The 27,733-nt window shown below is 39.9% G+C and overlaps 3 protein-coding genes across 9 annotated transcripts; all 3 read right to left on the reverse strand.

Moving 5' to 3' along the window:
- Positions 1 to 773: 773 nt before the first annotated feature.
- On the reverse strand, positions 774 to 10,508 carry LOC108683103 (beta-1,4-glucuronyltransferase 1). 7 transcript variants are annotated; one of them, XM_047884046.1, is made up of 5 exons: positions 9,690 to 10,508; positions 4,591 to 5,659; positions 4,084 to 4,209; positions 3,197 to 3,430; positions 774 to 3,034 (listed from the first exon to the last, which is right to left on the reverse strand). In XM_047884046.1, the coding sequence occupies exons 2-4, from the start codon at positions 5,644 to 5,646 to the stop codon at positions 3,221 to 3,223; spliced, it is 1,392 nt and encodes a 463-aa protein (XP_047740002.1). In that variant the 5' UTR covers positions 5,647 to 5,659; positions 9,690 to 10,508; the 3' UTR covers positions 774 to 3,034; positions 3,197 to 3,220. The 7 variants fall into 7 exon arrangements, with proteins under 7 accessions (XP_047740002.1, XP_047740001.1, XP_047740003.1 ...); XM_047884045.1 differs by lacking the exon at positions 9,690 to 10,508 and adding an exon at positions 8,914 to 9,067; XM_047884047.1 differs by lacking the exon at positions 9,690 to 10,508 and adding an exon at positions 8,108 to 8,130.
- Positions 10,509 to 10,534: 26 nt separating this feature from the next.
- Positions 10,535 to 19,917, reverse strand: LOC108683106. Its single transcript, XM_018172394.2, has 8 exons — positions 19,719 to 19,917; positions 18,260 to 18,398; positions 15,998 to 17,696; positions 15,150 to 15,316; positions 14,035 to 14,090; positions 13,476 to 13,592; positions 12,644 to 12,790; positions 10,535 to 12,344 (listed from the first exon to the last, which is right to left on the reverse strand). The coding sequence occupies exons 1-8, from the start codon at positions 19,869 to 19,871 to the stop codon at positions 11,379 to 11,381; spliced, it is 3,444 nt and encodes a 1,147-aa protein (XP_018027883.2). The 5' UTR covers positions 19,872 to 19,917; the 3' UTR covers positions 10,535 to 11,378.
- On the reverse strand, positions 19,918 to 27,234 carry LOC108683102 (meiosis regulator and mRNA stability factor 1). Its single transcript, XM_047884041.1, has 8 exons — positions 26,697 to 27,234; positions 26,166 to 26,247; positions 25,542 to 25,683; positions 24,154 to 24,282; positions 23,034 to 23,209; positions 21,241 to 22,516; positions 20,813 to 20,912; positions 19,918 to 19,922 (listed from the first exon to the last, which is right to left on the reverse strand). The coding sequence occupies exons 1-8, from the start codon at positions 26,959 to 26,961 to the stop codon at positions 19,918 to 19,920; spliced, it is 2,175 nt and encodes a 724-aa protein (XP_047739997.1). The 5' UTR covers positions 26,962 to 27,234.
- Positions 27,235 to 27,733: the final 499 nt, after the last annotated feature.

Raw genomic sequence — 27,733 nt, forward strand, 5'->3', positions numbered from 1 at the left:
CTTTGGCGTATCAAGAAATTCAGAACATAGCTGTATTTCTCGTATTATAACTTTTTCTCGTATTATAACTTATTATTAAATTTCTCGTATTATAACTTTGGCGCATCAAGAAATACAGAACATCGTTCGTCAGTTTGGCGCATCAAGAAATACTGAACATCGTTCGTCAGTTTGGCGCATCAAGAAATACAGAACATTGTTCGTCAGTTTGGCGCATCAAGAAATACAGTACATTGTTCGTCAGTTTGGCGTATCAAGAAATACAGAACATTGTTCGTCAGTTTGGCGCATCAAGAAATACAGAACATCGTTCGTCAGTTTTTCCTACCAAGAAATGCATGTCGTACCTAGTAGTTAAGAGACATACATAGTCAGCCAACGATGTACGTCATTAAGCCTTATTTAATCGAGTTATTATAAGTCCATTTCATTTGTAACGCAACTATGAATAATATAAGCGTTTACACCTATTTGATCATGTCTAATCATCCTATAATACACCACTGGCTCAATGTACTACAAACGATCAGCAACATGAAATGTTTATGTTGTGATCTAGATTAGGTTTTCAGTAGATGATATATAGGCTCTATGCTACTTAGTGTCGCTCCGTCGTTGAATGAACTTGCGCGAGTTATTGGTAAAGTCAAAACTCGGAAAACCAATCGGAAAGATTTGGGTATCTTAGTTAACCTCCTATAAGCTTCGGCATAAATTATTAAAAAATAAATATAAAAATCACAAGGGCCTGATGAGTAATGAAATGGCGCCACTGTCCTTGAAGATCTAAATACTGTAAAAACATCGATAACAAGAAAACATCGATAACAAGAAAAGAAGCTGTTTTGATGCTTCTCAAGATGCGAAACAAAACTACCATGCAAAAATAAACAATCACTTGTGATTTGAGGTATCTGCAATAAGAATGCATCTGAGTAACAAATAATAACTAAAGAATATTAACCAGATTTTCGTAGGCATAATAACAAAACAGCTTTATTTGGCATCGGATTTTATGAACATAATAAACTGGGCGAAAGGTAACCGGTCTCTAGGGTGCCTCAACCTTTGAAGACTAGTGACGACTGACGAGTTGAATAGAACTTGTGACTAGCCGTGAAGAACTTGTGACTAGTAGTTTGAGAAAAATACTGCATTTATCGAACCAAAAGTTTGGTCACGGTACAGCATCGTCATCGTAATTGCTGGCGTATGTCTGGAGTGTACATAAACTTTATCAAAGTTGACACAGAAGAAACAATATCATGATTAACAACTAACCAGAGTACAATATCATAAAATTTAAACATAAAATAGAGCACAAAAGTACGAACCATAACATAAGTAATTAAGTGGCCGGCGAAATGCTGACAAGAATACAATATTATAATAATATAATAGCAGAGAGCACCATAGACCATAGTATGAACAATAGTATAATATTAGAAATAAAAAGGCCGAATAATGCATAAATAATACAATCTAGAAAGTCTGGAATTTTTTTCATAACTATATACCAAGTTCGTCACTACAGCGCTGTAGTGAATTCAAGGAGCAGCCAAAATAACGCTCCTGCTAAACCAAGTATGCTTCACATCTCGACATTTAATACTTTGTGACAGGCAATGAGATTCAGTTTAAAGCATCTAGGATTATCTGAAACAATGAAGACAATTGTTAATCGAACGCCCGGCACCCGACCAATACTACCGTTGTTATGCATTATAATTACCAGACTCAAGATTTAACACTAGGATCTCTCACGCCTTCCAATCTATCTTTCTTATCTTATCCATGCTATCTTTCTTGAATTGAAATACATTCAATAAAGTGGATAAATGAAAACGTCGAAATAAAAAAAAAACGCACTGAAGTTATTCAGAGTAGTAGACCATGGCCTCAGCGCATGCGGCTCAACTCGATGGTAATTTTAGTAACTAAAGCCTTGCTTTGCAAAAACGAATACATTTTTTATATTTACCCAAGCGGGAATGTTTTCCCGCTGCATTATTTACGAAGATTGTACCATTAAAATCGCGCGGATATGGGTCCGGGATGATCGGATATCAACACATGAAAAGAAGGGTTTTTTGAGAAATTAGGAATAATATTACAGCACTTCAACACGTAAGTAAGATTGCTAGTGTAATTACGGAGGACCTGTGATTGTTTTAGTTAGCAAAGGACCTCAAAGGTGTCCATTACTGCCCTTGTTTTAAACTAGAATCTCATCATACCAACATGGAATGCTTTACGACATCACGCTTTGTTGAATATTCTTGATGAAACCACATTGCGGTAATTACTAGAAAATAAGTTATAGGAACACACAGCGTATGGAATGTTCAGTTAGTACTGGCTTATGTGCTTAATAATTCAATTTATGAACTTCTTTGCTTATAAGTAAAGTTCTACAAGTTCTACGCATATCTCAGTCACTATACGACAATGACGCTGAGCATATGAAAGAGAGCAGCAAGCGAACACAACATGGACGAGTTAGGAACTACAGCAATGTAGATTGCAAGCATTCACAATCTCTATTAGACTAATGACTGTTAACTCTCCATTCCTTTATATTTGTGAACAAAGTTTGAGACAAACGATTCATTATTTGTAGATTAATTATTGCTCTTGTGAAAGAAAATGTAACCTTGGCTGCAGATTGCGGTGACAGTATCTCAATGCCACTGAGTTGCCTCGTGTGGTCAACTAATAATTTCAGTTCCACAAACTTGACCTCATTTTATTCCCCTACGCCAGCTCATTTTATTCCCCCAAAAATTGTGAGGAGTTGTTTTCCCTCTGAAGTTGAAGGCTAGGATAGGAACATGGCCACAAGTGAGGGAAATCCGAGGGCGTTCTCAGTGTCAAGCCACAGTTTAAACGATACAAGACTAGTTTAGTGATTGCAATTATTGGCCATTCGCTAGAGCAGAAATGCTTCATTATAAGACGAACTTTGACTAGTTGATGTATTTAGATAGAATTAATGATACGTGATAAGTAAGTGATGGCACGTGATTGAGAGCATCTGCTCATATATGCGCGCGTGGTGCTAGTGGTGGGGGCACTTAGTGTTGCCACCGTACTTAGTATCGAGCATGGTTACTACCTGCTAATATATGCGCGCGTGGTGCTAGTGGTGGGGGCACTTAGTGTTGCCACCGTACTTAGTATCGAGCATGGTTACTACCTGCTCATATATGCGCGCCTGGTGCTAGTGGTGGGGGCACTTAGTGTTGGCACCGTACTTAGTATCGAGCATGGTTACTACCTGCTCATATATGCGCGCGTTTTCCTTAACAAATGCGTCCCGCTCGCTGTTTCTGGAGGACCGCCGCGTGGGGCGCTTGATGCCGGGAGCGTGAACGAGGAAAGCTCGGTCCAGGATAACGAACTCGTACCCAAGTAGACAGAGCTCGTGCATCTGTTGGAGAAATTATAGTGAAAATGTGACAAATGCATCGGGCAAAAAAATCACTGTGAAACGGACCATCTATCATATGTACATTCTTTGATTTTGTAGTGAAATTCGGGTTAGAGTTCTGGCAAAGGAATCTTGATCTAACAAAATTAATCTGAATAGCTATGATTTGATTGATACCTTGGCGTAACATCACTAACATGCCCAAGGTTTTATGATGAAGTCAAGGTAAAATACAGTGTTTAGCAAACCATTGGTAAGATCATGTTTATACAAACCGAGAATACATTTAAGCAGAGGCAGAAATTGCGGAATGATAAGCCAAGAGATTTATGACCTTGCTGCTCACTTAAATACATACAGTAAATTAAGGCTAAGCCAAATTCCATCAGTTTTAAAATTTTGCGCTACAATACTAGTTAAGAAGAACAATAAGTGCAAGGAGATTCCTTGTTACTTTATATTGTTTCTGCCACACAATGTTTACACTCTAAATCATCACAATATTCAGAATACTATATAAATGATTGACAATATTGAAATGTATTCACACATATTTCATAAGATGAAGGCACAATTGAGGTACACAAACTACAAAATAAGTTATCTTTTATTTTAATATTTATATTTCAACAGCCAAAATATCGCCATCATACCTGAGTCATCTTATCCTGTAGGCCATCCCATGAAAGGAGCTCGTCGTACAGAGGCTCCCTAGGACTGCACACGAAGATAGGCTCCCAGCGGTGATATGGCGGCACACGCTGTGTCCATGACATCGCCTGTCATACAGAATATGTTTATAATAAGTCCATGACATCGCCTGTCATACAGAATATGTTTATAATATGTCCATGACATCGCCTGTCATACAGAATATGTTTATAATAAGTCAATGACATTGCCTGTCATACAGAATATGCTTTTCATTTGCTTATCTCAATGGCATTCTCCCGGTAAAATATCTTTCAGGCACAAAATCTTGTAACAATTTTATCGAATCGGGTATATGTTTTTTTTTATTACTATGGGAAGAGCATTAAAACCATACATATTAAATGGTACTGTTATTTCGGGGAAGATTACACGTATTATTATTATATTTTCACAAGAACCATTCAATGGCGAGTTATAATAAGATCACAAAAAGATACGTAACTAACATGAATTTGGCCAGGTGTGCCGATTTCTGTTATCCACTTTCGGATGCCAGGAAATCTTTGGCAGTGGGGACAGACGAGCCTGTGGAAGTAAACCGCTGAGTTGCGCGCCAGCTGAATGATCAGCTCTTCTTTCTTGTTAGGTAAGATCTCCTTCACTTCAAAAACGGGCACGACATAAACGCGTCTAGGAGGATCTTTGTTTAATCTTGGTGGCATTTTAAGGTTATTGCTTTGGTGTGAGATGAAGTTCATGAACTGTGGAGCAAGACCAATGGACGGAAAAAGTTCCACATCTGATGGCAGGACAAACCAGGTAGTGGAGGCTTGACGGGCCACATTGCGACCAACGTTGATGGGATATGAAAGATGGTTGACTGCCCGCCACGTTTGTTTGAGGTCAATGTTGTGTCGATAGTCATTAGCTAGTTTTTCACACTCCACTTGTGTTTCATCAGGAACAAGACTCCAACTGGAAGGTGGAGGAGAATCTTTAGGCCAGTAAAGATGCCAGGTTACTTTTTCCCTGTAAGCTGCCTTGTCACAATTACGGAGAAATATGAGGCGATGCAGCGTGCGGCAGAAGTCAGTGGATGGCACAAAGAGAGCAACACTGACTGGACCATCCCAGCGCTCAGCTATAGTACCAACATTGTTCATAAACTCTGGGGTGCTGTGGGTGGTGAATGTTACAGTTTCATTGATGGCATAGAATTTTGAGGACTTAAGGTAGTTGTAGACTACTACGTAGGGTCCTTTTGTCCCTAGTTGAGGAGAGCCAGTCAGCTCCAAAGGCTGTATTGGCTCAACAAACTTGATGCTCAGACAGATTTCGATACCATTCAAGTCTGATAGAGAACTCAATTCTCCATTTCTCTTTTGATCTGGGGAGGGGAGGCTTTCCTCAGAGTGGCATGTCATGAGGGTGCAAGGGAAGCTAAAACCTCCCCCAACTGAGAAGATAAATAAGATGAGGGCAACAGTAGGCACAAGCATGAACCAGTAGCGGCTATACTGCAAACGTAGCCTCAAGATTCGTCTTGAACACAAGCCTGTCATGGCGCCAGCAGATCTGAAACACAAAAAATATTTTACAACCAAGACAAAATGAGACATTTCATTAACCAGTATTCCAAATCACATGAAATGCAATATAGTAATATATTATATAGTAAATAAAACATGACCTCAGTAATAGCAGCAAAATGTCATGAATAAAAACAATTAACTACAATTATTAATAGCAACTGCAGTTACCAGGACTTCACTCTAGGTTATCATGCTTCTGGTATTGCAATAAGAGACTCAGGGTGTATTATAATTAAGGATTAGGTCTCCATCACAGGCTATAGTCAGGATGCAGTTACCGTATATTTAAGATAAGTGGGACTTAGCAAGGAATTCATGTGTCAATTTTATAAACACTAGGACCAAATAACTTGATCTGCATGAGAAAATTTGGAACAAGATTAGTAACAAGTAGGAATCCTGGTCAGGGTCAGCAAGAGCATAGCAGCCAAGGAGAAAATTTACTGTTGCCCTAGGGGCCTAGCCTAGCTAATAGTATCAAGGCAGAGATTTTTTAGACTCTTTCTCAAGTTCAGTTTTGGCTTCTATAAGTAGACCAGAAGAGTATCATGGATACCAGCATTATCATACATAAGAAATTGCTTTAAATTTTAGTAGATGAGGTAATCAAAAATGAACTTATTCTAAAAAATCTTTGGTTTGTCATTATGGCCTAGCTAAAGTTCATTTTAGAGTCCTATAGACCTGGGGCCGGATTATCAAAACTTCGTAACTTTTTGTACTTACGACAAAAATGTTCTGTTGTACATAAATACACCCTAATTTTGGCATTATCAAAACTTTCGTACGCAAGTCTTAGCTAAAAGCCTAAATTTTTCCCCGCGCAAATTTTTATCGCGCAAATGTTTTTATAATGCCACCGCTAGTATTACGTTGTCATAGCAACGCCACTCGTAAGTCGATTTTGCGTACTTACGAAGTTTTGATAATACGGCCCCAGAGAGTATCATGGACTATCAGTTACCAGTCATGATAGCAAACAAGACTTTTTTGTTTACCTTTACTATGACAAGTGGGTGGCTAGGTGATGATCATTCTACTGTATTATACTAATTAAATACTTTCATAAGATATTGAAAATTTTTTTTAGCAAGATCAGGCAATTAGAAAACAACTGAGTCTATAAAATTCCATTTTCCAACATGAATTGCCAGCACTATCATGCATAGTATTGCATACTGGCTGCTAAATTATTAAGTGGCAAACAAGATATTTTCAAGCAACCAGTTGCCCAGTTAATTTTTATTTCTCTGATCTAGCTCATAATTTAATTCAATATCTATATGATAATGCAGGTGTTCATGATACTTTACCAGTTTATTCATATGACTTGCTAAATAACAATAATAACAATTTGCAAATATATCTGCTTTGCCTATCTTATTCTTAGCTATACAAGTACACAAGATATTGAATATGAATGAAATTTTGAACTCTTGAAATAGACAAGGAACTTAAATATGAACCATTTCTAATATCTGGTTTGCCGAATTGCCACAATGCTGTAGGGCCGGTGGGACTGGGCCACAGCCCACAATCCACATTGCAGACACAGCAACTGCAACACTTTAGTCACTTACATCTTGCAAGTTGAACCTTGAAAACCAAAACATAATGGCAATACTATGATTTTCAAGAATCAGTTCATTATATGTATTTCATCTAACCAAGATTTAACCAATATCTTATGTATGATAATGCTGGTGTGCCTGTTAAAATCTTGAGTACCTAGATGAGGAAATTAAAAATGAACTTATTCTAAAAAATCACTGGTTTGCCACTATGCTGGTGTCCATGATATTTTACTGGTCTACTTATAGAACTAAAAACATGCACTTAAAAATTACTTTTCAGAGACAACACCTCTAAAGAGGCCAGTTTCTCTAAGACTCTTATGTTATTCAGTTTATTGTTACACATGTATAATGAATTTCTTACTTTATTTTTAAATATTAAAAAAACTATTTTTGAAATTTTTTAATATATACTTTTTTTTTAATTTGTAAATTTATTTGTTATCAATTGATTCATGGATTGTCTCCAACGTTATGGCTACACAAGTCACACTCACACGTGTGCTAAATTTCAGATTGATTGGACAGGTATAACTTTAGAAGTGTGTTAAATTTTGATTATACAATTTGTATCAGACAGACAAGTGAGACAACTGACAACACAACAAGAAGTGAAGTTAAAGAGAAGTGTGGTAAAAATCTGTCATCTGTATTCTGTAGTTTAGGGTAAACGTGGTATATTCCGTCACATTAAGGACGCATCGAGAAATTAAAAACTATAAAAAAATAACCATATGCGTTACTCAAGTTCTGTTTGCTTTATGTGACTCTCAAAACACTGCACTACGTGTCAGCAACAACAAAACATCACAAAATGTTGCCATATTTATTTAAAAGCCTTTAGAATGGAAACCTACCAAATCCCTATATTCCGTCACTGTGTGTGGCAATATTCGGCATGTGGTGAGGCGTATTCCGTCCGCGCTTCAAATTCTACTGATACGTAATGCATCCACATGTTCGAATTCCGTTTGCTGTGAGAGCTGTATTGGAATGCAACACGGCTTTGAATTGGAACACTAATGAAAATTGAACACTACTTAATTACGCTTTTAATTAAGAACTATTAAGCTTTTAATTAAGCAAATTTTAATTTTTGTACACAGCTTGGAACGATCTGTGTGTGTCCGATTCAAGTTGTGACGGAATTAGTTTTCATGTGTCTAAATCCATTTCTCAACTTAATCATCTATTAATTTATTTACCACTTGAAATCAGCAAATACAAGTATACTTAAAGGATTCCTAATATATTCACAGACGTATTTAAAAGTCTCAAACCATAATATTCTTCCTATACAAACAGTTATTTACTATTTGGTAGACGTAGACTCGTAGAGCAAGGTCAACTGTCAAATTTGACACATTTTTCGATGATCTCATTGGTAGCGTGCAAGCCGTGCATCGTCTCTCTTTGGATCTCAATATTTTCCCACTAGATGGCCAAGACCTAGTGTTTTCACACTGTTTTGGCAGTAGCCAGTAGTTTGACACGCAAATGTACGACGTCGCCATTTCAACCATCAACGAACGCATGGAACTAAAACAAAGCTTAATATAAAGGAAAAACTAAAGAGGTGACGGAATTACCCACGATGTCGGAATATACCGCGTTTACCCTATCACTATGCTCAGTATGCTGCAGCTGTGAACCTGTGCCTCACATGAGAATATGCGAATATTTGAGGCGGCGCCGCTTTCTGAAGGTTTTTTTTGGTCAATGTTTATCGGGGCTTAAGAAGACTTGTCCAATGCATCCCCATTCCCCACGCCAAGGTGGTGTGCCTGGAAGGCTGGAGGGCTGGAGCTGGTTGCTGGAGCCTGGAGGCGCTTTGTCGCCCGTTAGTCAAGTTTTCCTGTGACAACGTCCGCACTTGAGGATTCAGTTTCTCCCAACGGGTTACGTAAATGGTAAAACGCATAAAAATTATTGATGATAATAATAATAGTAATAATAATATTAGTAGCGGTTTCAGCGTTTATTAGGCCGTACGCCTGTCGCAGATTCTTAACATCGCAGAACATACACAGCTTGTTGCGGTCACGAAACTCGCAACTCACTGCTTCAAATTCTGCTGTGCTTAACCGCCCGGCCTCCTCGCCAATTCTGACCAGAAACCCACGCCTCTCTGCGCCAATATTGATACTCTGAACTTTAACCACTGGGCCACCCTATGATCTATCAGCTCATAAAATTAAATTGTATGAATATCCAATGAGGAAATAAAAGAAGCCGTTAATTATGTTTGTATGTGAAGACTGATGGTGCAGGACGCAATTTAGCTGTCTTACGCGATATCAACAATACCCGAAATAATAATGCTTTTCAAATATTTCACCTCGTTAACAGGAGTAGTGGTAAATTACGCATATCGTTACCTTCAAAAGTGAAGTCAACATTATTACGTACAACTAAATCAACAGTTGAGATAATACTTACCTTTCAATTGCCGCTAACGCAATTGGTCAATAATTCACTTCTGATATCGGGAGCGCTTCTGTAAAAGTTGTGGATCAAAGAACGGTTCATGGGACTATGGCAGTCGAGTAATTATATGGCGGCATCCTCACGATTGATTGAGAATAAACTAAATCAGTTGATTTTCTATCTACTTATCTGGTACAATTACTCAAACGTTTTAATAAATTACCGGCATATGGATTGAAAAGTAAGAGACGAGAAGCAAGACCACAGGGGCTATCAATGCGAATGAAAAAAAAACAACGAATTTCCTGAAACTTGGACTCGTAACACGTCTTATTAACGCAAATACACACATTAGTGCCTTAATAATAGGATCACTTGTGAATCACTGCACGAAAAGTGCAAGAATCGGCAACAGGCCATGGGCCTATTTATTCAGTGCCGACACTTCTATTCTAAAAAACGACTAGTCATCGCAGTCCTATGAAACGAAGCTAACTACTCAAAAAATGCATAATTACACTACCATTATAGAAGGCAGGGTGGCATAGTGGTTACTATGAATACCCAGATCGGAGCGCTGCGTTGAGGGTTTGATCTCGGCTTCCTATGATAAGTTTGGTCAAAATCGGCGAGGAGACCGGGTGGCAGAAAATGAGAAATAGACGCTATGAGTAGTGGGCTCGAAACCTCAACAAGCTGTAAGAATTCTGCGAGGACTTCAATCGGGGAGAGGCCACATTTGGCCTATGTCTATGCGGTTTTTAGGTTTTCCGTATCCCCTAAACTATTTAGCTCTGCTGAAAACTGCCAATTCACTATACTCAAAGTAGACTTTCAGAGGTGAAGAAGGAATCAAACAAAAGCGGAAATTTATTCCAAAACACCAAGGAACGAGATCAGTGCAACACTGAGACGAGAGTTTGGGCAACCATGAACAAATCTGATGCATATAAATGCACGTCACAAACATATCTGATGTATCCAAAAGCTCATGACACGGCGACAACATTAGACAGCTTTCAATAGCAGATACCATTCATAACATAGCCTTGACGGCTTCTTGTCCAACGCGAAGAGAGCCTTTCGTTCACAACCGGTTTCCCGAACTTAAGCTTTAGCTCAAACCCACAGTATCACAAAATCAAGAGGCCTTAAATCTAGTACTTAACTTAAGTAACGGCGCCAACAACATTTTGAACAAGAATACAACAAATGAACGTTTACACAACACGTAAGAATGAAGATTCAATCTTCAATCCAACACCAACATTGAACATGTTAATAATAAACCACAGCCAAAATGACCTCTTTATCGAGGGTCCAGCAATAAGATACATAGAAGTATTTCATAAATTATGATAAATATTTCGTATGCAAACATAAAATTGCAAGAAATAGACAACTTAGCTTGAAATACAGGATATGAGTTCGAGAACGTGGGTTGAAACGAACGGAGTCATTTTAAGGAAGGAAATAAATGTATCTACGGGTACATAAAGAGTATAGGTAGTATATAATATAAATACGATCGAAGGAAAGTACCAAATCTTGGCTGAATTCGAAACTAAGTGAAAAGAAAAGTAACGTTTTTCAAGGACGCATATTCTGAAAGCATATTAGAATATTTCACTGTCTGTTCTGACACAACTACCGAAACATTGACGAACAGAAATGTTAATAATCAAGTCAGAGATTTAGGAATCAGATTCCAAGCTCTTGATGATGATGAAGAGGTGGCGAAGGCTGTAGATTAGATATTTTTTTGGTCAGTAGCGATGCAGGCAGTCCGTGCTCGGAACCTCCTCCAGCCGCGGCGGATGTCAAGGATTCTGAGCTAGGAATAATACTCGTCATGTCGCCAAATGTGTCGCAGTTAGCAAAACACGATGTAGTTGGGCCTATCGACGTAGGGGCGAAAATATGAGTCAATGAAGCGGTAGAGGAAATTTCCACACCCAAGTCAGGGTTGAAAATAGGAGCCATCGATGCGACACAAGGGGAAGGGGGAGAGCACTGCAGCCCTGACCCCAAATCAAAGCTTGGCACGACCCCAGAGCAAAAGGGGGTCGGGAAAGACATTGCGTTACTGGTGTTGTTGAAACCGCTGCAACCCGAATGCTGTTGAAGATTAGGAAATGGCAAAGAATCTATAGAACATGTATGTAGGTTATCAAGCATTCCATACGTGTCAACACCCAGACCTGGCTCTGGCAAACAGACGCTGGGGTAAGGCACGTGACAGTAGGCAACACTTGTGGACGGCATTGGATAAGCGCGACTCTGATGAGCCTCGCTCTGAACACGAGAAAAGTCTTTATCCAGATGAGTAGATGTTGAACCAGCGCAAGAAGTCGATGGTGGTAACAACGCCGAGGTCGGGGCTGGTAACACGGACGTCGGAGTCGGCAAGATGGACGTCGGAGCTGGCAACACGGATGACGGTGATGGCAACACAGAAGACGAATCTTCTGTTGAAATAACTTGAGTGGAGCTGGCATCGAACTGCTGCTGCACGAAGGGAGTTGTTGGATGCAAAAGGAATCCCGGTGGAGGTTGGGCTGAGGGGAAGGACGGGAAGTGTGGCGCTTGTTGTAATATCGCCGGTGGGTCGTGGCCTGGGGCGGCCATAGACGTGTTCAAGTCGAGACCAGCGATTCTGTAGCCACACTGCACGATAATCGTGAGATAATCTTATAATGATCGAATACCAAGGATAGACAAATGAATCGAATCGAGGCTGATCAAGCAATGACGAGTAATAATTTATCATAATGATTAACTAATTTAAGTAAGCATAATTTTAAATGCAAGATCGTTAATGACGAAATATTTGCGTTTTAGATTCTCATTAGATTTTTTTCATCGTAATTCAAACCTTTTTTAGCAGTAATAAATTCAATTTAGAACAGGAAATCTGAATTAACAACGCATGTTGTTCGTTTATTAATTAAGCTAATTTATAGCACCTGGCTGGGCTGTTCGAGGGTGCGCAGAGACAAGGCATTGCCCTGGTGGACGGGGTGGGGTTGTGGAGCCAGGGGTGGGGGCGGGATGCCCAGCGTGGGGGGCGAGGCCGCTATGCTCCCCCAACTTACTGACAGACCCGATGGAATCTGAAGGGAAGAATTAAAATAAAAAAAATTGTAATATTTCCTATTGACTCCTACCCAATTTAGAACAGTTGTACAATATCCCAGCTCATCAAGGGACTATGATAAATAACTTCATAGATAACTTGATAGATAATTTGATGGATAAGTTAATAGATAAGTTGCTAGATAAGTTGCTAGATAAGTTGATACGTAACTTGAATCGGTAGGCAACCTTGGCTTACAAATTTTACCAAGATAGTAGATTTTAGCTGGTGGAAATGCTTGAATATGGAGGTCATATAGTAAATACTTTTTTGGTCCAAAGGATAGTGCAAGTTTCTCGTGGATTCGTAACTAATTACGCGTTTTACGAAGATTTGCGAATGTTATATTAAAAATCAGAAAAAACTTTATAGGTGACAAGAGCAGAGCGAGTGCAGGTGTTGTTCTGATGAACCGTGAAGGCGAGGAGTGTGGAAGTTGACGTGAAATTCCGAAAAAGAATATATGGAGGAAGAAGCGAGATCTTATACTTAATGGGCAGGAGACATGGGTGAGGTGTGGTGTCACTCACCACGTAATGGGCAGGAGACATGGGTGAGGTGTGGTGTCACTCACCACGTAATGGGCAGGAGACATGGGTGAGGTGTGGTGTCACTCACCACATAATGGGCAGGAGACATGGGTGAGGTGTGGTGTCACTCACCACATAATGGGCAGGAGACATGGGTGAGGTGATGACGGATGGGTACTGATGTGCAGGAGCCCATATCTGCCCCCACATCAAAGATGTGCCGCCAGAGTTTCCAGGAGAGCCAATCAACTGAAAAATGCCAATTTCAGTCGATTTTCAAAATCGTTAAATTTTAACCCAATATTAAAATCGAAAATAAATCAGCATCATTTTGAGAGCTCGTTCAGGTCCCTAAGTATTTATGGTTACCAAGTTACTAAACAGGTTCCTAAGTATTTATGGTTACTAAGTTACTAAATAAGTTCATGAGTATTTATGGTTACCAAGTTACTAAATAAGTTCATGAGTATTTATGGTTACTAAGTAACTAAACAGGTTCATGAGTATTTATGGTTACTAAGTTACTAACCAGTTCCTAAGTATTTATGGTTACTAAGTTACGAAACAGGTTCCTAAGTATTTACGGTTGCCAAGTTACTAAACAGGTTCCTAAGTGTTTATGGCTAATTAAGTCACTAAACAGGTTAATAAGTATTTATGGCTACCAAGTTATGGTTACTAAGTTACTAACCAGGGACGACTGAAAAGGCTGCGGTGGAGGGACCGTAACGAATACGCTGCTGCCGTCTGACCGAAGAAAATTTATCAAGTCAAGATAAGTCATCAACCAATATATTAAGTATTATCGTAATTAATATATTAATTAAATTTTCAATAAAATTCTAGGACTAAACAATGGAATTGTATCATTACCCCGAGAAATTTCTAGAAACACTGGAGCTGGCCTTTTAAACGAGGAAGACGCAGAACTTGCAAAGCTTCGAATATAGTCTTTGTTCTTGACGTAAATATCACGAATAAAATAAAATATCAATGTACCAATTATCATGACACGTAATATTAAGCTATGTAATTTCAGTAGTGGGCCGAATTGGATGCGTGAGCTTCAAATTTGCCATTTGAGGTGACGATTGATGACGGCATCAGGCAGCATGACGGTTGATAATAATAACAATCAATAATAGCGGTTTCTGCGTTTATTAGGCCGTAGACCTGTCGCCGATTCTTAACATCGCAGAACATCCACAGCATTTTGCGGTCTCGAACTTGCAACTCACTGATTCAAATTTTGCTTTGCTTAACCGCCCGGCCTCGTCGTCGATTCTGACCAGAAACTGGCGCACAGAGCTGGGATCGAACATGACGGGTAATGATAAATTGTAACGAACAGTATCAGTTACTACGCTGAACAGCTGATCAGTTAACTGATTAATTGGTTGTCACGTGATGACGGAACATCTGATTTACTGTAGGTTCCCTATATCGGGCTAACTTGTATAGAACTAATTGTCAATGCGATATCTCTTGCATTAATGTTATATATCGTTTACACTTAGAAAAAAAAAGAATGGGTCAGATTGGCCAAATATTGACACTTTCTGCTCGTAGCAGCAATACTCGATTTGGTCAGGGCAAATTGGGCCAGAATGACCCACAAAGGTCAAAAGGTGCGCCGCTTTTGGGACAAAGTTTCACTAATTTCACCTAGTGTACCGTAACCACTGCGTGTATGAAAAGCACCTCCCCAGATATATGAAAATTAGATAAAAGTTGAAATAATGGGCGTTTCGTTGAATTAACGTTAATTAAACGTTTTTTCAACGTCATTTGTCTGCTGGGTCTGACCTGGTAGACAGGCCTGGAAGTCGTAGGCTGGGGGGGAGAAGGCGGGTCCCCCAGGGTGGGGGTCCATGGCGTGGGGGATGGGGACAGCCCCAGTGGAGGAGGCATGGCAGGGGCTGCCGGGGGGCTTAGCGTTGTCTTGTTCAAGAACCTGCGCTTCCCTGTACGCTCTTGTGAACAAAACAAGAGAAACTTCATTTAAATTAAAATGGATAACTTAAATTTGGTCGTATTTATGGTAAAATTTGATAACTTTCGTAAATTTTTGAATAACAGGACTTTTTGGTAACAGGACACGAAACGCAATTTCGATCTCACTCTAACTTTGGTAAATTGGACTTTTTCTAAGAACAAGCTGACAACCGAAGCAATACTTTAATACCTAAATGCAATTTATAATAATTTTACGTTCTAATACCTTACTGGAACCTGTAATAATTTTACGTCCAAATTCAACATTATGTTATTTCTTCCGAACATTCTACCTGCTCTTAATGGTAACAACTTTGGTCAAGAACACTCATCAAATTTGGAATATAATGATTCCACTGTTTCAGTCTGTTTGTGTCGGTACGAGCTTGAAATTTTAAATAAAAAATTTCTTAAATAAAATGAGAAAAATGTCGGCATTGCTAAAATTATCTGCTCGTTTCAGCCAAAATATTATAAATTGACGAGACTGGTCCAAATTACAAAAAACTGGGAGAAACTCCATAGATGATCGGGAATACAATGCAAATTGAATAAAAATTGTCTATTTTACTTAAAAGCAAAGGTCAGCATTCAGAAGTGAATTTAATTGCCAAAATTCGAAAATTTAAGACAAGAATTTACTTTCACACGATCCTGACCTGTTGTGCGACACGGGCTGGAAGTTGCAGTAGTTAGGTTGAGGCCTCAAATGTTTGGAGAAAGAAGAGCGATATGGATAGTAAGAAGAACCGTTGTGATCCCCGTCTCCTTTGTTTCCTCCACTGCGGCCGTTAGAGACCCGACGGTTGTTTTCCCGTGGGCGACTTTCCCCTCTGCTGCCGTTTCGGTGATAGTCTCCTCCAAACGAATTGTTCTTGGGAAAACCCAGATTATTCCGCTGGACGGAATTGGCAGTTTGGTTTGAATTACCAGCGCCGTTTGAGAGAAGTCGATTGCGGTAATATTTCATATCAGACACGAAGGAGAATTTCCCGCCAGCGTTGGGTGACGAGTTCACATCAGAGTTATCATTAACTTTGAATTGGCTAGGCGAAAAACGACGTTGGTCTCTTCGCATGGCTTGTGTCGTTGCTTTCGAGGGGTACTGCGCATTTTGATTTTCAATGTTGTTAGCTACGAATTGGTTTTCATGGGGATTGGAGACGCTTGGATTAACAATTTTTTTGTGTTCAGTCGCAGGAGGAGGAGAAATGAGGTGAAAGTCATTGTGATTTATTGAAGTGTGGAATACTTCATTTTCATTGTTCAAATTGAACGCACTACTGATTTCAAACGCAGTTGCAGGTTTTTCGAGGTGTGGGGCACCAATCAAGTGATCAGTTTTTTGCTGGCCATTTGCATCAAAAATTGTTCTGGGAGCAACAATCTTAGTCTCTGCCGTACAAGTTCCGTTGACCATTGTTAATTTTTTATCGGGAGCCAGTCTAGGTGAAGCCGAGCTCACCGCAGTTTCGACAACGTCTTGAGAAGCCGTTACTATAACCACAGAGTTTACCGTCACCGAAACAGACTGTGTCACAGCAGCAGTGACGCTCAACATGCGGGAGGATATTTGAGACGTGGCGATGGATTCCTTTGTGGAACTCCAAATCAGACCATCGCGGTCAGAGCCAGCAAGGTACACGTTGTCTGAGTGGTGCCTCTGATACGGAGGATAATCCTGAAACGATGAAGTTACATGTGCTTCCATGGCTGGGTCAGTCTTAACAAAACGTGGCATAGACCGAGAGCGCCTCATGATGCTCAAGTTTTTTGCGTGTGATTTTAACGGAAAATTTTCCTGTTCGGCAGCACGAAGGTTATTTTCATGCTTGGAAAATTCATCTGCGTGAACTCCAGTCAAAAGAAACGACGACTTCGTTGACGCAGTTAATCCAAACTCAAATTCATGGTTTTGACGTAAGCAATACTTGCCAGTCTTACGTTGTATCCCACAAGCATTATTCTGAAGCTTGAACATTTCATTATTGTTTAGATCTTTGAAGGAGCCCTCGAGGATGTTTTGATCACCTGAGGAGTTTTTGATATCACCATCTACTTTAGGAATTATAACGGCGTTTCCAACACCATTAACGACCACGCCTTCGTGTGAAGTCTTCAAGTTTTGTACATCTACACCGCCGTTCTGTGCAACGTACTCAATAGCGGATGCACAAGTACTGGAATAAGTGGTACAGTAGCTGGATTCTCTGATGGATTGGCTGTCGAAGGATTCTTTGGGGGGTAGGATGAGAACTTTTTTGGACCCTCGTCCTCTGACCAAGACTATTTCAGGGAGGGATTGAAGCAGCGCCACGACGCTAGGAAAACTGATGCGTGCTGGTCGACAAGGTCCGCCTGAGACAAGCATGCGGAAACTATGAACAAATTCAGCACAGTTTTTTTTATGATAGGCTAAGAGAAGTTACCTATGCGAATAGAACAAATTTTACTTATAGAGTGACGAGAGAAGATGAACTTGATGTTTGAGTTAAAGTTTTACGAGACTTTAGCTTCAACTAGAATGGTTTTAGCCGGAAGATTAAAAATATTCATGGTATGATAAAATGGGAATTAAATTTCTTAAATATCGTGATGTATCGATATGAACTTAAAGTTTGGAACTTTGACGAAACTTTATATTATATGAAAAGCTTGAAAATTACCCAAACTTAATCTTATATAAAAAGGTATTAGGGGGAAGAACGTAAATATTCAAAGATTTGGTAAAAAGTATGCTGATTATACAGAATATCAAGTTTATCAACGCACCGATATAAACTTACAGTTCAAGTTGAATGAAACTTCAAGATAAACTTTGATAAAAATGTTACATTAAAATACTCAAATAAAGCAAATTGAGGATGAAATTTGAAAAAAATTGCAACGAAAATTGAAAATGAAAAAAAATCGTCACGCACCGTATCGCTCAGCGTACGCAGCTTCGAAGTTCGACAGCAGCATGCGCCCCCCCGCCTCAGTGAGCAGCTGTTGTACATCTCGTGCGTACACGTGTACAGGTGTCAGCTGCACCATGTCCTCCCCGCCCTCAGAGTACACCTGTACAACGGCAACTGTACACTCAGAAAAATTGAGAGACATTGTCCAAATAGCTATGAACTTCTTGCCCCGATGTGTGGGTTAACCTGACCCAGTATTGCCGAGGAAAAGGGCTACGAACGGAAAATGTTCATATATTTGGACATGACGCTTCAAAGTTTTCTGAATTTAAGAATACTGTATATGCTGAATGATCATTTCTTGATAAAGGTAAATAAAGAATATGGTTTTCTGAAATGTGATTAACTGCGGCGCAATTCAAGTCAATGCGGGAAATCCTAAAGGAAGTCTGCCTTGCAATCAATTAGAATAGAATAGAAGTGTCGGCGTTGAAGAAATAGGCCCATGGCCTGTTGCCGATTCTTGAACTTTTCGTGACTTGATTCACAAGGGATCCGGCCTTTGGAACCCGATCTTTCCATAGCTGACGATTGAATGAGATAGCTGCAGGACTTATTGCCTGCTCCGTAATTTGCTAGGCATTTTAAGACTGAACATATGCTCCTGCATAGCTTCGTCTGGACTTATTGCCTGGTCCGTAATTTGCTAGGCATTTTAAGACTGAACATATGCTCCTGCATAGCTTCGTCTAGTTTGTATTGTACAATAGGCAATGAATAATATTGCTTCCTTACCCGAGTGCACAAATGGACTGGGCGAAAAGCCAACATTTACAGCACTTTTGTCTCTTTAATAAAAAACATACCATTAGGATAGATGAATGAATTTATGGTCTATTTGCGGGTATGTTATCCACCGTCAATTTTATTCCTACCTGAAGGCCTGATAATTAAGTACCAGGCTACCACTGACAGACACTTAATAACACCAAGCCTTTATTGACGGTGGTTAAATAATTCATAGGCAAGGGATAAACCCTTTAATATTTAACGACGGTCACTAGTAGTAGTAACTAGGGCTTAAGGAACGAATAGCATCGACAGTCACTAGTAACTAGGGCTTAAGGAACGAATAACATCGACGGTCACTAGTAACTAGGGCTTGAGAAACGAATAGCATCGACGGTCACTAGTAACTAGGGCTCAAGGAACGAATAGCATCGACGGTCACTAGTAACTAGGGCTTGAGATACGAATAGCATCGACGGTCACTAGTAACTAGGGCTTCAGGAACGAATAGCATAGGCGGTCGCTAGTTACTAGGGCTCAAGGAACGAATAACATTGACGGTCACTAGTAACTAGAGCTTAAGTAACGAATAGCATTGACGGTCACTAGTAACTAGAGCTTAAGTAACAAATAGCATCGACAGTCATTAGTAACTAGGACGAGATAGCAGCCAGTATGCTGATATGCTCACCGTGACGACAGGGTCATCATGCTGCGTCAGGAGCTCCAGGTCCAGCGGTGCGCCGTACTGTGCGCTGCACTGCGCCTCGAACATGTCCAGGCGCATGGCGCACTCAGGCGCCTGCCACAGCACATCACGCGCACGCATCATCGCGGCAACCATGCACGTTTTGTCCACCGCGCGCACCACCGCATCACCACCCGTGCCTTCAACCTGCACGCACCATCAGTTGTTGCTAGCTCATCACCACCACCATTAAGTCGTCGTAATTAGGTTGCTAATAATGCATGGCAAGTGGAATTTTAATTCTAATGTCACCATTAGGAGTAAAAGTATAAAGTAGAGAAGAAATTATACGTAAGTAAACATAAGTAAGTATACGTAAGTAAACATAAAGTAACTAAGTAAGTATACCTTTAGTAAACATAAAGTAACTAAGTAAGTATACGTAAGTAAACATAAAGTATACGTAAGCAAATTAACTAAAGAAGAAAGTATACGAGCAGTCCTTACCGTAACACGAGGAGTCCGTACCGTAACACGAGGAGTCCATAATATAATATAATATAATATAATATAATATAATATAATATAATATAATATAATACAATATAATATAATATAATATAATAAAATACAACAGAATAGAAGTGTCGGCACTGAAGAAATAGGCCCATGGCATGTTGCCGGTTCTTGAACTTTTCGTGACTTGATTCACAAGGGATCCTGCCTTTGGAACCCGATCTTTCCATAACTGGGTGAGAAACTTAAACTTTTTTTTGCCTAATTCACCCCCATAAACCCCCTTTCTTGGATCATGTGGACATTTTGACTTCACCATGACTACACTCAAATAAATGAGTGATACATTGTCCCAAAAGCGATGCACTTTTTGCCCTTGTATATGGGTCATCATGGCCCAGTTTATTCCGGTAAAAGAGCTTATCAGTGCTACATGCAGAAAACGTGAAACTATTTGAACAATACGACTACTTAATTTTTCGGTGTGTAAGCAGGACGTATTGTAATTTAACGTGCAATCGATCATCTAAATCGGCTTCATTTAAAAAAATGAAGAAATGCATTAATGAATATATTAATACTAGTCCTGCAACTACACCGAACCTGCTCTCCCAATACTTTGAGTCTCTCCTTCAGCACCAACTGCAGCTGCTTCTCTCCATCTTCCTCGTCATCGAATATCTGGAAATGAAGCCCATATAAAAGAAACATATAAATAAAAATAAATACATACATCACACACAGACAAGGTATCGATTGGGCCGTCAAAGACCAGCTTGTTCGTGCAAGGTAAGCAAGAGTTTCAAGCATCTCTATTTAATTTGCAATTTGATGATCCACTATGTGCATTAACTAATACATTAATTATATCGGCAGATATAAAATGAGCAGCTATTGCCTACTGCAAACAATATTTCCTGCTGATGCATTAAGGAATAGGAGGCAAACAATAGAACCTGCTGATGCATCAAGGTATTGGAGGCGAACAATATGCTTTACTAATCCTCACCTCCAAAATGTCAGGGATCGCCTCAAAAAGCTCGATGAGTTTGGTGCAGCCATAGTCCGCTACTTTACACTGACGTCCAAAGTGGTGATGGTACGCGGGTATGAACCTAGTGAACTGCATCTTACATTGCGGCGAGTGCCTCAGTAATTCGATTACTTCGGCTCCGAACTGAATGGTCATCTCAACCTCCTCTGGGGTCTGTTCACGAATAGGTATAGCAATGGTCACAACACCATTAGTATCAGATACTGTGATGGTGGTTTCATTGATCTCACTGAGGATGTCAAAGATATCGTTGACGCCATAGTCAGTCACAGCCCATGGCTTGCCAATAACTTTTTCAAAAGCTGCAGGGAATTGATCCATGGTGATACATTTGAACGGTTGGCCTTTCAACACGCGTAAAAGATCGCAGGAAAACCTCCTGACTTGGGCGCGATGAGCGAGAGTTATGACTCTCTTGGGCCCTTCCCCCAGCACCTGGACGACATTGGGCAAAGCATCGAAAAGTTCAGCTAATTTGGTGTATCCGTAATCGGCGACTCGGCATTGCCGACCGAAATGGTGGTGGTAAGCTGGGATAAATCGTGAAAAAGGTAGGCGAGTGTTGGGGAACGTCTTCAGAAGATCTACTAGTTCACGGGACAATAAAGCAAGTTGTCCGACCAAAGGAGGGCACACAAACCGTAACAAGTCCTCCATGTCATCCTGAGGGGCTCTGTTCTGACAAAATTTAATGAACTTGGACCAATTTGTACTGCACGTCTGAATCGCGACCATCGGTAAGCATGAAACCAAATGTTCAAGAGGAACTCCTCCTTCAGCTACTTCGTCAATGGGGCCGATGACGGCAGTGTAGCACTCCATCAGGCTTGCTAAGGGCAAGACGCCATCATGGGCATGAAGGAGTCTGGGGATCGTTTCGGCTAGAACTGTAAGGGATGTTGTAACATTCGGAAGACACGTGGTGTTGTCTCTCTCGGCCCATCCTACCGAGGTGTCGGGTCCTAAGCTGTGCTTCTCACAGAACCTGGGCACACCATCTGACTCTGATTGGCTGGTCGTAGGAGGAAGGGCCACGGGAACGTGTCGGTATCTTGGTTGAAGAGCAACCATGCGACCTGTGCTGTTGTCTGACACAGTTACCACGTCCCTCATCATGTACATTTCTGACACCCCAATGGTCTCGTGGTAACGACGCTCGTAAAGCTCTCGAAATTTGAATAATGGCAGACGCTTGCCAGGAATCTCTTGCAATAATGACACAACATTCGACCTGCGAACATAATACCTTGATTAAAGGGGTCCAGAAGTAAACTTAACCTGGAAGAGCTGAAACACTGGTTTCAATTAATGAATGAAATCTAACTCATTTTGTAATAATCTTTGTATGGGGTTCGATAGCAGAAGAGAGCTTCTAAATACAAGCAATTCAATGTGTTGCGGTTAATTAATAAAAAATCACGACAGAGCAGAGAGAGAAATCAATATTATTTGTTCGTGAAATTAATTCTCAGAGCTCCTAGGCTTTCAAATTTTTACAATTTTGAGCCCTAAGAAATTTCGATGGTCATAAAATACTAAATAATAATAATTGAGGAACGAGTCGAAACAAATAACGTTTTATCTCAAATAGTATATTTCATTTCAGAATGAATAGGCGCAATTTATTATAAAGGAGTTCAAACAACCAAGCCAGTTGCAATCGGCTGATGCTAATCCGACCAATGAAGACAATTTTGCAGATGTAATTAGGTATTAAAAAAGTTCATGGCAGCAGCAATCAATATCACCTTTTCATCTCAGGAGACGGTTGGTTGTGGTTGGCATATGAGATAATAATTCGTTTGGACCCGATGCGCTTGCGCTGAAGTTGCGAAATAGCAAACTGTGCGTCCTGGGGCGTGGGCACTCGGACACACGCAGCCAGGTTACCGTCGCTCTGCACCAGCATGGAAACATGTAGCACCTGCAGCAATAAACATGCTTATTACAGGTTGCTTCATCCCTCCGGACAAACAACGTTGATACAACGTTAATTACGAGTTAATTTTGCTGCAACAACGTTTATCAAGGTTGTTTCAACGTCAGATGACATAGGATAGGGCCATTCAGGACGATTATTCCCAGCATAACTAAAATTAACCAGTGAATCAAATGCGATCATGTTTGTAAGTGCAGCAAAAAAACTCGTAAGTGCAGCAAAAAACCCTCGTAAGTGCAGCATAAATACTCTTGTAAGTGCAGCAGAAAAACCCGTGTAAGTGCAGCAGAAAAACCCTTGTAAGTGCAGCAGAAAAACCCTTGTAAGTGCAGCAGAAAAACCCTAGTAGGTCATCTTGGTAAACTTGTCAGAGTAAGCGAGAACTCGGCTTTAAGAATATCATTGAGATCGTAGAGACTGATACTGCGGTGCACTTTACATCTTTTTACCTGATTGATGAACCTTTAGAATATCTAAGACATAGGCAGTATTGAACTGAAATCCCCCAGATGAAGGTTTACACCATAAACGATTGCAACAAATCTGGAGAGTTTAATTGAAGTACTACAGTGGAGAAGAAGTTCAAGTAAATTAAAACGGTCGTTTAACTAAATCAAAACATAGTTTATTGAGGTCAATAACAGACCTAATTAATCACGACAGGTCACACACATCTTATTACACTAACATATTAGTAAAATAAGAACCCCTCTACCATGATGTGCTCCCTAAAGCATGTGAGCAGAACTCTCCCTACCATGATGTGCTCCCTGAAGCATGTGAGCAGAACTCTCTCCCTACCATGATTTGCTCCCTGAAGCAGGTGGGCAGAACTCTCCCTACCATGATGTGCTCCCTGAAGCATGTGAGCAGAACTCTCTCCCTACCATGATGTGCTCCCTGAAGTACGTGAGCAGAACTCTCCCTACCATGATGTGCTCCCTGAAGCAGGTGAGCAGAACCTTCTTCATCTCACGAGCATCAATGTTCTGGTCGAGGTTGGTGATGTGAAGCTCCACGGGCGCGGAGGGAGGCACGTAACAGGCGAGTCTGTCGTCCTGTCACATCCATCATACATTGTTTGTTTTTGAATAAATTTTGAAAATTAATAAAATTATCAAAATATTTAGTTGATAAAATGGCAAATAATGCAATAATTTCAATGCTATGAAAATATTACGAAAATTCTGCACATTTTCACAAGCAAACAGTTTCATCATCGAAGGCATGCAGGTTCGAAATAATTGAAAAACGTAATAATATATTATTTACTTTTTATCCACTTTATTATAAGTTATCTTTAAAAAACAGTTAAAAGAATTCTCACTTATATAGATTATTCTTCATTCATTACTTGTCTAACATTTATCCGCTAGTACAGTTCAGATCAAATATTAATTAATTTGATTGCGTACAAATTAATATATGAATATTGCAACGTATGGTACGTTTTTGTTTTTAGCTTCAGCATTTTAAAGACATGATGGACAAGAAATCACGGTTAAAAATTTCGACTTCCATTACTTGTCAAAGAAGCTCACAATTGTTAACAGTAACTCAAACTTTTCTATAAACTATACATATCGCGGGAAAAATTTAATAGAATTTGTGAATACCACTTGCCACAGCATAAGGCATAAGGCAAGAGCATAAATTTTGGTCGCATTGAAAAATGTTTTCGAGGCATCACATTTGTGCAGATTCAATTTAAGGACTCAGTAAAATATTAAATATATATTAGTTGGTAACTCTAATTATTTAATTATAGATCATAGCACAAGTATGTACATGTGCACATGGATTACTTTGATTTACATCTTCTCGGTTTACATACGTACAACTGCACCTCCACCGCTACAATAACGTTGCAAAATTATATAGCCCAATACGAGTTTAAATATAATTTAAAGACCTATTTGCACTTTAATCATCCAGTAGGGATATAGTTTTAATGTCTGTAACTCCATGTATGTCAAGTTCAAGTAACTTTATGCTTCTTCGGAGCTTTATGAAGCAATTATGACAACATGGATTTTCATGCACGTTTTTCATTTCCATGTTTATCAAGCCCGGGGAACTTTATGCTTGTTTTTAGTTCAATGACACAGCATGGATTCTTAGTGCATGTTTTTCAGCTCCATGTATGCCAAGTGCAAGGAACTTTATGCTTGTTTTGACTTCAGTAACACAGCACGAACTCTTTCATGCCTGTTTTCAGCTCCGTGTTTAATTGTAAGTCCAAGGAACTTTATGCTTTTTATGACTTCAATGACACAGCACGGACTTTTAATGCATGTTTTTCTATTCTAATAATTACGTCAACGGCGGCAGGAGGCGCGGAGCAGAAGGACGAGGAGAGGCAAGACGCGACGTCGACGCAGAACTCCTGCGACGCCGCGACGCTCGAGACGCTCGACCACGCGTCTGCGCTGCCACGCCGACCTCCGCACTCTGGCGTCCTGCAGGCACCGTGGCATGTGGCATGTGGCGTGTGGCATGTGGCGTGTGGCATGATGCAAGGGGCATGATGCATGTGGCATGATGCATGTGGGACGTGAGATGTGGCAAGTGGCATGTGGGACGTGAGATGTGGCAAGTGGCATGTGGGATGTGGCATGAGGTATGAGGAATGTAGGTAAATACGTGCATGTGGAGTGTAGGATGTGGCATGTTGTAAGTGGAATGTTTTTTGTGGCAAGTGAGATGTTGTACGTGGCAAGTGCGGTGTGGCACTCGACTTGTGATAATTAGTGAATAATGTCATTTATATAATTAACATGGCATGTGCCATCAACTAGCCTTGTGATAAGTGAATATAGTCATTAATGAAGAAGATGGCACTCTTGTGGCCAGTAATGCATGTGGCATCAACTTCAATTAGATTGAATTAGCAATTAAATTAAAGTAATAATTGCAGCAAGCGCTAACTGAACCCCAGTACCTGTTGTGGGGGTCGGCCGGGGGCTGGAAGCCTCTGTTGACGGAGGGATGAACCCGCATGTTCGTAGTGTTGAACTTCACACCTAAATGTGGTGACACGATCGCATTTAATTTTAATAAATACAATTAATAATAATTATACTAATATTAATTATGATGATGAAGAATTAATATACCTTAAATGAGAAAAATTACTTTATCTTAAACAAGAACATTAAATTGAGATAGAATAAGTTTGAAGCATATATATGGCGTCAGAATTTGTATAAATGATGGAAATGATGAAATGTTAACCACGTCTCCTAAAATTTTGGAGAATTAAAGAGAAGTTAAACTATTTAAAAGAGGTTACATGCAAGCTAGTTTACCCACGGATGTATGGGATGATGAAATCGCGTTTTCATTATTGACAGCCACATAGGAAACGGAATACTTCATGCATTTTACCACGACCTTCGAGCCATTAAGGAATATTTCACATTTATTAAAAAATCCTAACATAACAGGAAAAATATTAATTCATTATCCTTACTGCAATTTCCGTAGTTCACAGGTGCCAGCGGTGGGCACGAAACGTCGGGTGTCAGTTGGGGGGGTAACGTTGAGGATTCAATTGGGGGTGTGGGAGGGGGTGGCGCCCCCAGGGAGGGTGTGGGAAGGGGTGGCGCCCCCAGGGAGGCTGTGGGAGGGGGTGCCGCCCCCAGGGAGGGCGGGGGTTCGATACGAGGGGGGGCGGTCTGCCTAGAACGGACGTGTCGGCTGCGACCGTTCGACTTCGTTGCGGCAGGTTCCGACATGCCGACGTGTTTTTTTTACCAGTGTATAAATGTTCTCAAAAAATATTTATTTCATTGAAAATGTACTGTGTAATGGAAGCTGGAAAGGCAATTCGTCGACAATGCATTTATAAGCAGCAGTTATAGAATAGAGCATGAAATTTCTGTTTTCTCTAGAAATACCAGAAAATTTCTAGTCCTGAAAAGATTAGGAAATGACAGTATGCAGATAAAAAATATCTGTGTAATCAATCGAAATTGTTGCTTTCCAACAAGGCCTCTGACAAACCACTGATAAAAGAGAGAAGAAAATTGAAAAATAAAGCATTAAAGGATATATGTTGTCAATTTATAAGCTCTCAAGGTAATATAAAATTGAAATGAATAAAATTGGGAATTTATTGATCGAAACATAAAGTCTTTAGTTCACTTAAAACAAATGTTACCACATTTTGCATGAAAAAATAAGTATTACAGTATTAGGATTACACGTTCAGTTCCTGTCGCGTCGGTCAGCTGCAGAGACAGAATTGCTTGCTCTTTCCAAAAAATGATTTGTACTAAAAGCGCAGATGTAACAACAATTCAAATAAACATTATATATCAATAAATAAACGTTATACATCGCTGATGTGAGCGAAAATCTTACATCATCTTGTCATCTGAAAGTTCGTTGGGACAAAGCTTCAAAGCTGCAAACTTAATAATAAAAACATGTATTTAGGGTTCAAAATTAAAAGTTGATGAAACAAATTCTCCGGACATGAATCGACCAAGAATACTTTGCAAAAAT

This window comes from Hyalella azteca, unplaced genomic scaffold (genome assembly GCF_000764305.2).
Source record: "Hyalella azteca isolate HAZT.00-mixed unplaced genomic scaffold, Hazt_2.0.2 contig14408, whole genome shotgun sequence".
In the NCBI taxonomy this organism is placed as follows: Eukaryota; Metazoa; Arthropoda; class Malacostraca; order Amphipoda; family Hyalellidae; genus Hyalella; species Hyalella azteca.